We start from the raw sequence: 14,883 nt of genomic DNA on the forward strand, positions 1-14,883 counted from the left end.
ATGATTTTGAAGGAAGAAGGGAGGAGCTTGAGGAGGCTTAAGCTTTTTTTTCTGCAGACCTACAACTTCAGTCAGTAACAGTATGCTAATTCAAGAGAACTGAAAAGCAAAATTGGTTGTAACAGAATGAGCAACCAGCCAATTTATTTCTAAGCTGCATTAATTGTAAAACAAAAGGTGCAAATGAGTATAATGAATGATGCAAAACAAATTTGAAACAAAATTCTGTGATCCCTCTTATCAGTTTTAAGGAGATAGGATATCAGGATTTGTTTCAGACTTTAAAAAAACCCAACCATCTCCCATCCCCACAACCCAATCAAACCCCAAATGCATTCAGTTTTAATAAAATAAGGTGCTATCATAGAAGAAAAATCAGCCTCTAAAAATAATGAGCTGTATGCTTACAGTGTCCCTTTAACACCATAGTCTTGATACGATTTTTGTAAATAAATAACAGAATAGAAACACAATATTTGTTTTTCAGGGACTTTTTTTTGTTTGTTTTGTTCTTTCTGTTTGTTTTTTTGTTTGTTTTTAGTGTTGGCAATAAGCCAGTTCAAAGATTTCTCAAAAAAAGGAATAACTGTTGGCTTGTGAATCATTTAATAGTTCCAATCCCCACTCCCTTGCTGGAATTTTCCCTTTCCCCTCCAATTTTAATGTCCATCTTGCCATGTCAGGTGTTGAGTGTACTGAAGAACTTTAAAAAGAAATGAAATACAGTTGAAAGTACCTATTTCAGATTTCAACAACTGACTTTTTTTCTAAACATTGTTACTGCGGAACAGTTTCACATTTGGTCTTTGCTGTAGTTAAACATTTTAATTGAACTGTGGAAATGGAGTTTGGGCATTTTACCCAAGTTAAATCAATGACTAATTTACAATTTGAATGAGAAATGTACAATTCAAACTGACCATTTAAAGAGACGATTTGTCACGCACAGTTTGCATCCATGCAGACTGAGAGCATTATAATTACATTATGTACAAAAAAAAAATTATTTTTTTAGTTTATTAAGGCAACTACAACTTGGAGAACATGTCCAAAGTGGCATTAATACAATTGCAGTGGTGATACACTTTGAACATTTTTATTTTTATTTTCAGACAAGAACACTTTTTTTAAATAAATAATTGCCAAGGAAGAACCTATTTTCCATAATGTTTTGTTCTCCACTTTTTAAAAATGTTCTACTTTATCTATTTTCTTTAAAAGAACATATCAAGGCATTGCTGCCAAGTGCAAATTATTCAGATTGTGGGTTTCCCATCAATTTCACTCAGAATTGCGGGTGGTAAGAACTGGTAGGTTTGGGCCCTGTCTTTTTACTCTATTTTTTATATCCTATTTTTTCATCTTTTATCTATCTTTTTAATATCTTTTTTTGGCAATTTTGTCCACGTTTACTGTAACTCTATTCCCCAGAAGTGTCTTGCTGTTGACTACTCATATGTACTGAGCATCAAAACAACTTGGTTGACAGATGGCCCCTTTTTCACATGCCATTGAAAACACCAAGTTGCTTCATAGAAATGTGCAATTGTAACTGAATATCCATGTACACCTTATTTTAAATGCTGCGATATTTCATTGTTCCTTGGGATAGCACTTGAATGAGTGTGCATGCGTGTAAGGCTCTACTTTTCTATTGCCTATATTGCAGCTAGTTGTAACTAGGCAAATAAATGAGAAAGAAATATATGGGTCTATCAGGAATCAGGCATTTTGGGTTATGCTGCCCCAAAGCCTGGTAGGTATATAAAACTGGAAATAAAAAAAATTCCAACAGATTATAACCAGGATCACAGTTGAGAAAATACCACTTTTTTTTTCAGGGGGGGGGGGGTGGGGGTGGGGGGGGTGTCTCTTTTTTTACTTTTTTATAGTGATTTCTACTGTGGTATGGTTACTCTTAGTTTCACCTGACCCACCAAACAGAATCAGAGTCAAGCTTGCAGCCCTAGTGACAATGTTCAGCTCTTTGCGAGGATGACCTCCTGCCTCTGGGTACAGTATGAGAACAGCAATGCTGAGATGCTGACTAGTTTTGGAAACTCTGCAAAGTAGAAAGCAGATGCTCTCCCCAACTTTGACCCCCACCCCCCCTGCCCCCCTTACCCCCACCTTTCTCACACCCTTTCCCCCTCTTTCCTGGGGGGGGCTGGGGCCAAAGCGATGAAGAGGAAGATGTGAACCCCAGCTGGCACAGCTCTCCATGAAGGGTTCCAGCCACCGAAGGGATGAGTGAGTCTGGTGCTGTCACAGGGGCAAAGGTGGACCACATGCCTCCGGTCCCTCAGTCCCAGCATGCCCCACTACTGGTACCCAACATCTGACAAGGTGCACTGGCCTTAAGGAAGGCCTTCACTTTCACTCCGTCTGACTTTCTGGTGCCGCTTCACTTTCACGTCTTCGTCTTCCACCTGTAGGGACTTGCTTTTCCTTTTCCCAACCCGGGATGTCTGGGGCAGAGGAAGAGGGGGCAGAGGAAGGGGAGGAGGGAGAGGAGGTGGTGGGGGTGGCATCTTTCGAGCCATGTGTATGACAGCCTCAATCGTGGCCATGATTGTATCTTGAGTGGCTGATTGCTCTAATATCAAAGAATTGAATGTCGATTTCTGACCTCTTTTGCTGGGAAGGTCAATGCATTTTTCCAGAATGGGCATTTGGTCTCTGGAGTCTTCGTCAAAGGAAAGGGGTTGCTTCCGAGGACGCCCCCTCCGCTTCTTGATGAAGTTATTGCCTGTCTTTGATTGTCTCTGCAGCCGCTTGGCTTTCAGGATCTTGTTCACGTGATCCAGGTTCTTCTTTGTGGACAGGATCTTCGTGTAGTTGCACATCTTGCGCACCTCACACTGAATTGCTTCAATTTCGCAGCGCTTGAACCTTTTTTTAAGTGGTGAGCTGGCTGTTGGGAGACAAGGAGAGAAACAGGGGTAGGTCACATAAGTGAATGGAAACTCTCCTTTGCCTGCTTTCAGCATCATGAATACTAAATGCTTTCAAGCCCAGTAGGCTGAATATGACTACTGAAGAAGTGATGGCTGTGAGAAAGGACTCTGCATAGAAAAGCAACTAAAAAAAATTTAAAAGATTATTTGAGTCCCAAAATTGTTGCTACCTTCTTTTTTACTGTCCTAGATGAAAACACAACTTTGACTATTAAGCAGTCTTCAGAGATTTCTCTCCATCTCTTCCCCCTTCTAAAGCAACAAAGCTTTTCTACAGCAATCTTTTACCATAGGTTTGCTTCTCATTTCTAAACTTCTGCTTAGCATAGCTGTCATATTGGCCCACCGTAACTATTAAACTTTCTATATCCAAAACATATACTCCTGATGTCTTCACCCCAGCCTTTTATCCTTGCCATGGATGCCAGTTAGTATAAAAAGTGGTTTTTTACTGAAACTAGTGGGCACAGACTAGCTGTTGCGTCACTTCACCTGTGGCAAATTCATTACCCCTGCCTGTGTTTCTTTACTATCATCTCTGCAGATACTAGCTGAAACTCCTCAGTCATATAATTGACTTTAATGGCCCCCAAAGTAAGCTTACTCCTGGTTCAGATCACTTGCTTTAGATCTGAGTAAAGTCCAAAGTAATTAAGTGTCTTGCCAAGGTCACGTTGTGAGTCACTGTCAGAGCTGGAAACAGTACACAGCATTTCTTGGCTCCTGGTCCTTTGCTTAGGAACGAGACCTTGCTTGTTTTTATTAAATTGTCTCATTGTCCTTTACTGAATGTGGCATCTGTTCAGAGTTCAGGATTTGCACAAAGATTAAAACTACCCCTTTGTGAGAGAAACAGAATGTATTCTGCTGTTGCAATAACTGGTGCTCTCTTTCACTCCTAACCTATCATCTGTTCTGCACTGTTGGAAGAGAAATGATGGAGTAAAGTATTTCATAGAATCATCTAGGTTGGAAAAGACCTTTAAGATCATCAAGTCCAACCATTATTTCTTTTCAGTAAGGAATAAAGCATCCCACTAAATTAACCTCAGTCCACAACTACTTGCAAACTTAACTTACATCTGACTGTCAAGCAGTCATTTGGGTTTGAAATCCTTGAAGTTCCCAGAGCAGCCAAGATTTCGACCCTTCATGGCTAACAGGCTAATCTTCTAATGGTAGTTTAAATAAAATTGCTATCGTAGCATTTTCTGTAGATAACCAGGTGCTGCTGAATCTCCTTTTGCTTGCTATGGGCTATGACAGATTCAGCATACAAATCTCACTCACTAGCCTCCCCTCCTGGAGAACATAAATTATTGGCTCTTATAGCACCATTGCTTGGATTCAGCAAAGAGCTTGCATAAACAAACCCAACTAACAATGCAAGAAGTAGAAGTGAGACATAAAGAAAACACAGACGTATGCTGTCTTATAAATAAAGACCTGGATGGTCAACTTCCCGAAGTCTGGCTTTAATTACAAAACAAAATAGATTTTCCATATGTAACCCACTCTCCACACCAAAAGGAAAAATAAAACCCGCTTGCAGTTTGTGATTCACAAAGGACAAAAGAAGAATGCAGTCATTTTGGTACCAAAGAAAAAGAGAAAGGAAACGGAATACCCAAGTTACTCAGGAGAAGCTAATTAGTCGCACAAAATTCCTCTCAAGTAGGTCACCCCTAAAATGCGTGGATGCAAGACCCCTAAGGGCAAGTGGCAGCGAGCAATTTCTCAGACAACTGATTAAAAAAAAGTTTAAATCCCTGTCACACTAGAGGATTACTCTCATCTGGCCTCACTGGTGATTGACATATAAAGTTCCAATATTTCCAGCCCTAAGCATTTGAGTTCCCCCTCCCCCCCAATCCTGAGAATAGTTTCAGGTCAGAACATTTAAGAAATCAAATATTTGACACACTCTTCATATTATCTGTCCACCTTTTGCCTTTTATCGCTATTGTCAGGACACATTTTCAAGACTTTTTTTTTTATTTCAAGATGCAATTTTTTTTCCAGAAAGTAAAGCTGAAATTTTCAGGTGCTGATGGAAATCTTAAGGATGTGAAATTTAGCAGAAATACAGGAAAAATTGCAAGGTTCGTGGTGAAATCAGATTCGGCATTGCTCTCGACTTTCATTGGAAAGAAAGCAAGCCAAAGGACAGGAAACCAATTTGAAATACAGCATTAGCCAAGTATCTGCAAAGATTTTATGTTTTTACTGAGATTTATTGTAGGTGGTTGTTTCTGCAGCTTAGTATTACCACCCCGTTGCAGTCAATGGAGATCTGCTCTGTGTAGTTGGTAGAGGATGACCTCCATTTCTAAAATGGGAACTCAATGCAATTTAAAGTGACCACGGACATCCTTCTGTGGTGGTGCAAACCCCCTTTCCTGGACCTCTCTGCTTCCCCAGGAATTCCTGTTAGGTATCAGCCTTTGCACAGGTTCAAGGAGTTGGATGGCTGGGCGCTCCCTGGCCATACCAAGAACTCTAGTTGCCTGGCAAAGGTAGGGAGCAGCACACAGAGATCTGGATGGTTGGGTTCAGGAAGTCACACTGGATTGATACGATGTTGGAAATAGCTTCTGAGGCAAAAATAGAAATATACAAAAAAGTGTACATTTCCAAGGGGAGCTTAGAGCAGACTGGAGGACCCACTCCAGCACAGTGGTGTTGAATGAGGTAGATCAGACCCCTTGGAAGTTCTCCATTGGTCCCCTAAGTTTATTCTGGATAGCTTTGCTATGCAAGCAGTACTAAAATCCTACTTACTGCCTGTCATTCTCCATCCCTTCAGAGTTGCCTGAGACCACTTGCCAGAACATGGCACAGAGAAGACTGTTCAACAGCTGGGCTCAGTTTCTTGACTTGGCTTGAATGGAAGAATTTTCAACGAGCACCCTATTAATTACAGGAAACCCATAGCACTGTCCTGTTTCCCCATTAACACAGTTTCTTTCAGTTTTCAACTAAATTATTTCAACAACTGGACTACAGATAAACCAACAATTTAATTAGACTTCTGAAAATGGAAAGAATGAACTATGCAGTCAAGCATACAATTTCATCTTGAAACTGATCATAAAATATTTGTGTGCTTTCATTCTCTGCTGCATTAAAAATCTGTCCTTAGTTTATATATAGGAAAGTATTAAAGACTAAACAGAGAATCCTGATTTTTAATATAAAAATTTATCTTTATAGAGGTTACTTTGCAGCATGGAACACCATTCAGGAAATGAGAGGAAAATCAAAAGGAGTGCACTGAAACATTCCATACCTCAGTGATACAAATACATATATTGTGAATGTGGAATCAAAGGTTTGAGAAAGCTATGAGATTCCTAATGGCTGCATGTAGGGTAACGTACTGCAGGTTCCCCATTCACTTGGAAATTAAGACACAATCCAAGATTAACTTTTCTATCCATGCCTAAGAAAAGTCATGATGATGCCTGAATGACTTGGCTCAATTTCTGACTGTATAAAGCTATCACCTTTCTTATCTGATTCAAAAAAAAAGCACAAAATATAAGTTGATTGAAAAACATGCTATTATGACTTATTTATTCTAATATATTTTAAATCACTGTTGATTGCCCTAGACAATTTCGCATTTGCAAGACAGAATATTATGCTAAAATCGCTGAAGTATGCAGAAAGAAATCCCACTGCTTCTTAGCTATTCACTGTGTATTTGGCATATTCGTGTTACGGGGATGGGAACATTCAAATAAATGAACAAAGGGGCTGAGAAAGGAACCCAAGAGTCTTGCTTCAGAATCCCCTGCTAGACCATATGGGCTGTTGTTACTTGTGTCCTCATTATTGCACAAGCAGTGGTATGTGAATAAAATAGATTTGATACAATCATGATAAGAAAGTGTCAGAAAAATTACAGCCTGATTATCACATTAGATATGCACACATGTAGCTACTTCTCCAATCAGGAAGACCAGTACAAGCTCATGTTCATTGCAGTGCCAGAAGGAAGAAGATGGGAAAGAAATAGAGGAGATGGAGGGAAACAACATTACCTGCTTCAGATGTTGCTGATGATGAAGGTAGGAGAGAAAATACTGGAGTTGGCATTGCAACACTGTCAACAGCTGCTGGTATCCTTCTGGTCATCATGTTACAGGCAGAACTTTCCATTTTGCCATGAAGTGAAGTCTGGTCTCCTTTTAAGTGGGAACCTGCAATTCCTCAGAAGGAAACAAAATTTGGATGAATATTGGTAAAGTAACATGTCTGGGGAATATCTGGAAAAGAGTAGTCAGCTGCTGTCCTTGCACAGCCTCAATATGCAATTCCCTGTCTAAAGCACATAACACTCATATTGTTTAGGAATTCCCTTCCTAATTAAAATTTACCTTACAACTCATCAAAGAGATGGGAGTTTAAAAAAAAAAACCAAAAACCAAACAAACCAAAAAAACCCTTGTCGTATATTTCTACCTAGGGATTACAATGCAGAATAAATAAATAGGAGAAATACAGCAGAGGTCAAATATTCCAGAAAAAAATTAAAAAGTTATGCACTCAGGCCTGGTAGATTCCTCCTTTAACAATGTTTCTCAAACTCTCTTATGGTTTGAACCCATTTTATTTGCTTGTAAATGTGTCAAATTTAAACTGCTGACATTGAAATTTTATGTATGAGAGATCTGGCTAACACACCTGAATGTGTATCCACCCATTTATATGTAATATTTGTGTGAGTTCATGTCTGTGTATAGATATTGCATATATATCTATAAGTATATTGTCATGGTTTAAGCCCAGCTGGTAACTCAGAACCACGCAGCCGATCGCTCACTCACCCCCCTTCTTCCCTCTCCCCTGCTCCCAGAGGGATGGGGAGGAGAATCGAAAGAATGTAAATCCCATGGGTTGAGATAAGAACAGTCCAATAACTAAAGTATAATACAAAACTACTACTACCACCACCACTAATAATAATGATAAGGGAAATAACAAGGGGAGAGAATATAAAACTAAGAGGGGAAAGGAAAAAAAACCAAAAACCACAAGTGATGCACAATACAATTGCTCACCACCCACTAACCGGTACCCAGCCTGACCCAAGCAGCAATCTGGGCCTTCCGGGTGACTCCCCCCAGTTTATATACTGGGCATGACATGCTGTGGTATGGAATACCCCTTTGGCTAGTTTGGGTCAGGTGTCCTGTCTCTGCTTCCTCCTGGCTTCCCATGCCCCTCCTCACTGGCAGAGCACAAGACTGAAAAAAGAAGTCCTTGATCAGAGTAAACATTACTTAGCAACAACTAAAAACATCAGTGTGTTATCAGCACTGTTCCCAGACTAAAGTCGAAAACACAGCACTGCACCAGCTACTAAGAAGGAGAAAAATAACTGTTACAGTTGAACCCAGGACATATATGAATTTACCAGGTGGAAAGGCAGCTAAAATGCCTCAGTCACTTTTTACAATAAGACTGGGAGGTTTCTGCCCATTTTAGAAAACTAGCAGTTGCTGCTTTGTAAAAATCCAGTATCCCTGCTCTCATAAAACTGGAGCAGAAGTCTGCTAGGGTGAGGACTTTGTGTTGTGTCTTTGCCAACTTATGAAAACCTCTCCCCGTCTCCGTGCTCCTGGGCTTCAATATACCCTGGGCAGCCATTAATTTTTCAAAGATAATCTTTCATAAATTCCTTCTGTTTTCAAATCTCAACCTGCACCTGGGCCTCAGATAAAATGCATCAGAGTTTTGCAATTAAATTACATGAAGATTCAAAAAATCACAGAGCAGCTGAGGTTGGAATGCTCCTCTTGATATCACCTAGTCCACCCCACTCCGCTTAAGCATGGTCAGCTAGAGCAGGTTACCCTAGACCATGTCTGGTCAGTTTTGAGTATCTCTAAGGAGGGAGACTCCACAACTTCTCTGTGCAACCTGGTCACCCTCACAGTAAAAATATGCTGTTCAGACATAACTTCTGTATTTCGGTTTGTGCCAACTGCCTCTTTTCCTGTCACTGGGTACCACCGAGAAGAGTCTGGCTCCATCTTCTTTACTCTTCCCCCATCAGACATTTGGACACATGGATAAGATCCCCCTGAGCCTTCTCTTCTCCAGGCTGAACAGTCCCAGCTCTCTCAGGCTTTCCTCATAGGAGAAATGCTCCAGACCCTTCATCATCTTTGTGGCCTTTCGTTAGACTCTCTCCCATAATGTCCATGTCTCTATTGTACTGAGGAGCCCAGAACTGGGCACAGTGTTCCAGGTGTAGCCTCACCAGTGACGAATAAAGGAGAAAGATCACGTCTCTCGATATGCTGGCAACAGTTCTCCTAATGCAGCACAGGAAGTTGTTGGCCTTCCTTGCTGCAAGTGCACACTGCTGGATCATGGTCACCTTGGTGTCCACCAGGACACGAAGGGCCTTTTCTTCCAAGCTGCTGTACACCTGGACAACCCCCAGCAGATACTGACTGGTACATGGGGCTATTCCTCTCCAGGTGCAGGCAGGACTTTGTGCTTACCCTTGCTGATCTTTATGCACTTCTTGTCAGCCCATTTCTCCAGCCCGTCAAGGTCCCTCTGGAGGACAGCATGACCCTATGGCATATCAACCACCCCTCCCAGTTCTTTATCTTCTCCAGATTGGTTGAGGGTGTGCTCTACCCCATCACCCTGGTCATTAATTAACATGTCAAATATTTTTGGCCCACTTATCAAACCCTGGGGTGCATCACTAATAACTGGCTTCTAGCTGGACTTTGTGCCACTGATCACAACCCTTTGAGCCCAGCAGTACAGGAAGTTTTCAGTCCATCATAGCGTACATTTATCTAGTCTATATTTCATCAGTTCGCCTATGAGGAGGGTATAAAAGTGCCAAAAGTGTTGCTAAAGTCAGGATAAGCAACATCAGATTGATCAGGAATGATTTCCCCTTCATAAATATATGCTAATTACTGCAGATCACCTTCTTCTTCTTCATATGTTTGGAAAGGTTTTCCAGGATTATTTGCTCCATCACCTTCCCAGAGATTGAGGTGAGTCTGACCAGCCTATTGCTATCTGGGCCTTTCTTTTTGCCCTTATTGGATTGACATTTGCTCTCTTCTAGTCCTCAGGATCCTCTCACGATCACCACAGCCTTTGAAAAATAATTCAGAGTGGCCTCACAGTGATGCCAGCCAGCTCCTTCAGCACTTTTGGGTGCATCCTGTCAAGTCCTATACACTTATATATGTCCATTTTTTTAACTGTTCCCTAATTGGATCCTCCTTCACCAAGAGTAAGCTTCTTTTCCTCACTAGGCTTGGGAATGGGATTTCTGAAGACCAGTCTTACTAGTAAAGATCAAGGCAATGAAGTGAATGAGTACCTTGGCCTTTTGCCGGTCTTTTGCACCAAGGGTCCCTGTTCCATTCAGCAGTGGGTCCACATTTTCCCTAGTCTGCTTTTTGCTGTGTCCTGGGTTCAGCTATAGCAGTCATTTTTCTCCTTCTTAGTAGCTGGTGCAGTGCTGTGCTTTTGACTTTCAGCCTGGGAACGGCGCTGATAACACCGATGTTTTTAGTTGTTGCTAAGTAATGTTTACTCCGACCAAGGACTTTCTCAGTCTCATGCTCTGCCAGGGAGGAGGGGAAGCCGGGAGGAAGCAGAGACAGGACACCTGACCCAAACTAGCCAAACGGGTATTCCATACAACAGCACATCATGCCCAGTATATAAACCAGGGGGAGTTACCCGGAAGGTGCAGATCGCTGCTCGGGTCAGGCTGTGTATCGGTCGGCGGGTGGTGAGCAATTGTATCCTCGCCCCTTGTTATTTCCCTTATCATTATTATTATTAGTGGTAGCAGTAGTGGTTTTGTATTATACCTTAGTTACGGGACTGCTCTTATGTCAATCCGTGGGAGTTACATTCTTCCGATTCTCCTCCCCATCCCTCCGGGAGTGGGGGGAGGAAGAAGAGGGGGAGTGAGCGAGCGGCTGCGTGGTTCTGAGTTACAGCTGGGCTCAAACCATGACAGTTCATTGTGGTGCACAATGTGGGGCTCGAAAGGTTGAGATAACGACAGATCTGACCAGAGTGTGTCTAATCGTATTTCTGATAAGCATTCATTGTTACTACTCATCACAATGTTGATTTATTGGCTCTCAGAGTCGTTGCGCTTGATCTCAGAGTTTCAGCATGTCGTACCTTACTTACAGCCAGTATTTGCTGTTTTAGTGTTTATCGGCTGGGGGGCCTGGGCTAAAGTTCTTGTTTCACTGTACTTCATGGTAACGACTTGTAATACAATAGACTCATTCATCATGAAACGGGTCTGGCTTGTGCTCCTGGCGTGGTCATCACCTCTATACTTTGGGAGATATATAATGAAATATTTTAGCAAATACGTATCTTTTTTTTTCTCCTTGGGGGGTCAACCTACGAAGGAGGCATTCCCTTCCTTACACTCCCTGCTCCCCCACCAGCCTATTTACAACAGCATTCAAGAGTTCTGAAGGTTTTGGATGGCCTTTGAATACCCCTGAGACCTGCCTGCTGATTTGTGCTGGGGATCAGCATGTTGGCACACATACGCAGTGTGTTTTACCCATGGCCATCCCACCATGGGATCACCCTATTTTGTCTGATCTCGAAAGTTAAGCAGTATTGGGTTCAAATCTGGTCTAGGGTTAGATGACGATATAGGAGGACCACCAAGAGATTTTCCCTGAGGCTGGACAGTCATGAGTGGCAGGGTGTGTGGGATAGTATGGGCAAGTATCTAGGCCAGTGGGCCCCTCCAGTGCTTTGGAACTTCACCCCTGAACAAGTGCAACTTCTGGAAAAACTAGTAAAACACTTAAACGAGGTGTGCTGTTGTCTTGGTTATACCAGAGAGGGACAACTTGCTGCAATGTGCTGGGGCTTGGCCTACGCCTACAGAGCCCTGCTCAACACTGACCTTCAAAGGGAAAAAGATGTCTCTGGATCTGATGGCAAAGCAACAGACAACGCAGCTACTCCAACTCCAAGCACTGCAGCTACACCAACTCCAGTGACAAGTACAGCACCTATTCAAACCCCGGCAGCAACAGACAACGCAGCTGTTGGTTTTACTCAACCCCCAAGCACAACAGCTGCACCAACCCCGGCAAGAGATGCTGAGGCAACTCCAACCCTAGTGGCAGACACTGCAGTCACTCCAACCACAGTGACAAACACTGCAGCTAAACCAAACGGCCAATTTGTGACAATATCTGTTGCCCCTGTAAGCAAAAGCAAATGAGAGACACAAAGAGCAACCTCTGCAGTGAAAAAAGATGAAGTCCCAATGCAATTACTACAGGGGACAGCATCTGAACAAGAGTTATGGTCGGCAGCGCAGACCTCGGAGTGTAGAAAGTGCCTCGACTGGTCTCTTGAGGCGAGGGTGCACAATGGACAGGGCTGCACTTGGTGCGCCCTGGTGGAGGTCCTCCTGCAGCAGGTGGCTGAGCTGCGGGAGGCTGTTGGAGAGCTAAAAGATGCCAGGGAAGCTGAGAGGAAGCTGGGCTGCTTGCTCCAGGCCCAAACTGTACAGGGGCTGCAAATGTCCAGCATTGCTCATATAGGAAAGAAGGAGGGCAGCAACCCAGGAAGCTGGGAATTAGTCACGAGGAAAAACAACAAAAAAAGGAGGAAGAGGACAATTAACGACAAGGGGCTTCCTCCTAAATCTGATGTCCCCACCCAGAACCGCTTCGCAGTTCTGCAGGGGGCTAATGAGAAAGCATCCACCACACCTAATGAGTATCCTGCTGATGCACCAGTAGAGAGGATCACTACTGGTGCCTCCAGGAAAAAGAGGAGGGTCATAGTAGTAGGGGACTCTACTTTGAAAGGCACAGAGGCACTCATCTGCCGGCCTGATCCAGTCTCGAGGGAGGTGTGTTGCCTGCCAGGGGCTCGGATCAGGGATGTTGCTGAGAGGCTGCCTGGTCTAGTGAGTCCTGCTGGCTATTACCCACTTCTAGTGGTCCATGTGGGTGCTAGAGATATAGATAGCAGTAGCCTGGAGAACATTAAGAAGGACTACAGAGCCCTGGGAGAGGTGGTTAGGGGCTCTGGAGCTCAGATGATAGTTTTTTCATCGATTTTCCAGGACAAAGGAGAGGACCTTAAAAAAGCTAGGCGCGTTTGGCAGGTTAATAAATGGTTAGAATGGTGGTGCCATAGTCAGGGGTTTGGCTATTTAGAACATGGGGCTCCATTTGGGAGGCCAGATCTACTGGAGGCTGGTGGAGCTGGTCTGACAAAGAAGGGGAAGAGCTGTTTTGGTAGGAGGCTTGCCAGGCTGGTCAGGAAAGCTTTAAACTAGATGTGATGGGGGAGGGGAGCATTGATGCATCCCAACATTCCTGGTCAGTTGCCAGCACCAGTAATAAGTGCTTGGAGCGATGTAGAGATGTTCCAGCTGCCCCAGCCATTGAGTCGGCTTCATTTGGAGCTCGGATAAGGTGCCTCTATACAAACGCCCGTAGTATGGGGAACAAGCAAGAGGAATTAGAGATGTGTGCAAGGCTACGGGAATATGATGTCATTGGTATCACAGAAACATGGTGGGATGGCTCCTATGACTGGACTGTCGGAATGGAAGGTTACAGGCTGTTTAGAAAAGACAGGCCAGGCAGACGGGGAGGGGGCGTTGCTATCTATGTCAGTGATAGGCTAGAGAGTATGGAACTCTGTCTGGGGACTGGTGATGAGGTAACAGAGTGTTTGTGGGTCAGGATCAAAGGGAAAACAGCAACGGGGGACATTACGGTGGGGAACTGTTACAGGCCGCCTGATCGAGAGGACTCTGTGGATGAAGCGCTCTGCAGACAGATAGGAGCAGCCTCATGCTCGCAGGCCGTTGTCCTCATGGGGGACTTCAACCATCCTGACATCTGTTGGAGGGACGGTACGGCCCGGCACAAGCAATCCAGGAGGTTCCTCGATTGTGTGGAAGACAACTTCCTCTTTCAAGCAGTAGAGGAGCCGACGAGGAGAGGTGCCATGCTGGACCTCGTGCTCACCAACAGGGAGGGACTGGTTGGAAATGTGACGCTCCAGGGCAGCCTTGGCTCTAGTGATCACGAGATGGTTGAGTTTGAGATCCTCAGGACAGTGAGAAGAGCATGCAGCAAGCTCACTGCCCTGGACTTCAAGAAAGCAGACTTTGGCCTCTTCAGGAACCTCCTTAGTAAGGTCTCATGGGATACAGTCCTAGAGGGCAGGGGGGCCCAAGACTGCTGGTCGATATTCAAGGATCACCTGCTACGCGCTCAAGAGTGTTGCATCCCGACTAGAAGAAAGTGCAGCAGGAGGGCCAGGAGACCTCCATGGATGGACAAGGAGCTGCTGAGGAAACTTAGAGGGGAAAAAAGAAGCTTACAGAAGGTGGAAGCAAGGACAGGCGGCCTGGGAAGAATATAGGAGCATTGCCCGAGAAGCTAGGGACCAGGTTAGGAAAGCTAAGGCCCAGCTAGTATTAAGTTTGGCAAGGGATGTGAAAGATAACAGGAAAGGATTCTATATATACGTAGCAAACAAAAGACAGACTAGGGACAATGTGGGCCCTCTCCAGAAGCTATCAGGAGAACTGGCTACCATGGATTTGGAGAAGGCTGAGGTTCTTAATGACTTCTTTGCCTCAGTCTTCACCAGCAAATGCTCTGACCACACAACCCAAGTCTTGGAAAGCAAATGCAGGGACTGTGAGAACGAAGACCTTAGGCCCACTGTAGGAGAGGATCAGGTTCGAGACCATCTTAAGAACCTGAACGTGCACAAGTCCATGGGACCTGATGAAATCCATCCACGGGTCCTGAAGGAGCTGGCGAATGAAGTTGCTAAGCCACTGTCCATCATATTCGAAAAATCCTGGCAGTCAGGTGAAGTTCCCGATGACTGGAAGAAGGGT

The 14,883-nt window shown here is 43.9% G+C and overlaps 1 protein-coding gene across 1 annotated transcript in view; it reads right to left on the reverse strand.

Annotated features, from left to right (window-relative positions):
• Positions 1-2,357: 2,357 nt before the first annotated feature.
• The window catches only part of LOC115618976 (SET-binding protein-like), a 280,242-nt gene continuing 267,716 nt past the window's right edge, over positions 2,358-14,883 (reverse strand). Inside the window, exons 5-6 of the mRNA XM_030510989.1 lie at positions 7,004-7,171; positions 2,358-2,914 (exon numbers count right to left, since the gene is read on the reverse strand). Of these exons, the coding sequence (XP_030366849.1) occupies positions 2,358-2,914; positions 7,004-7,171 (725 nt within the window). The remainder of the gene's footprint in view (positions 2,915-7,003; positions 7,172-14,883) is intronic.

The sequence above is a fragment of the Strigops habroptila genome, chromosome W, assembly GCF_004027225.2.
Source record: "Strigops habroptila isolate Jane chromosome W, bStrHab1.2.pri, whole genome shotgun sequence".
Taxonomy (NCBI): Eukaryota; Metazoa; Chordata; class Aves; order Psittaciformes; family Psittacidae; genus Strigops; species Strigops habroptila.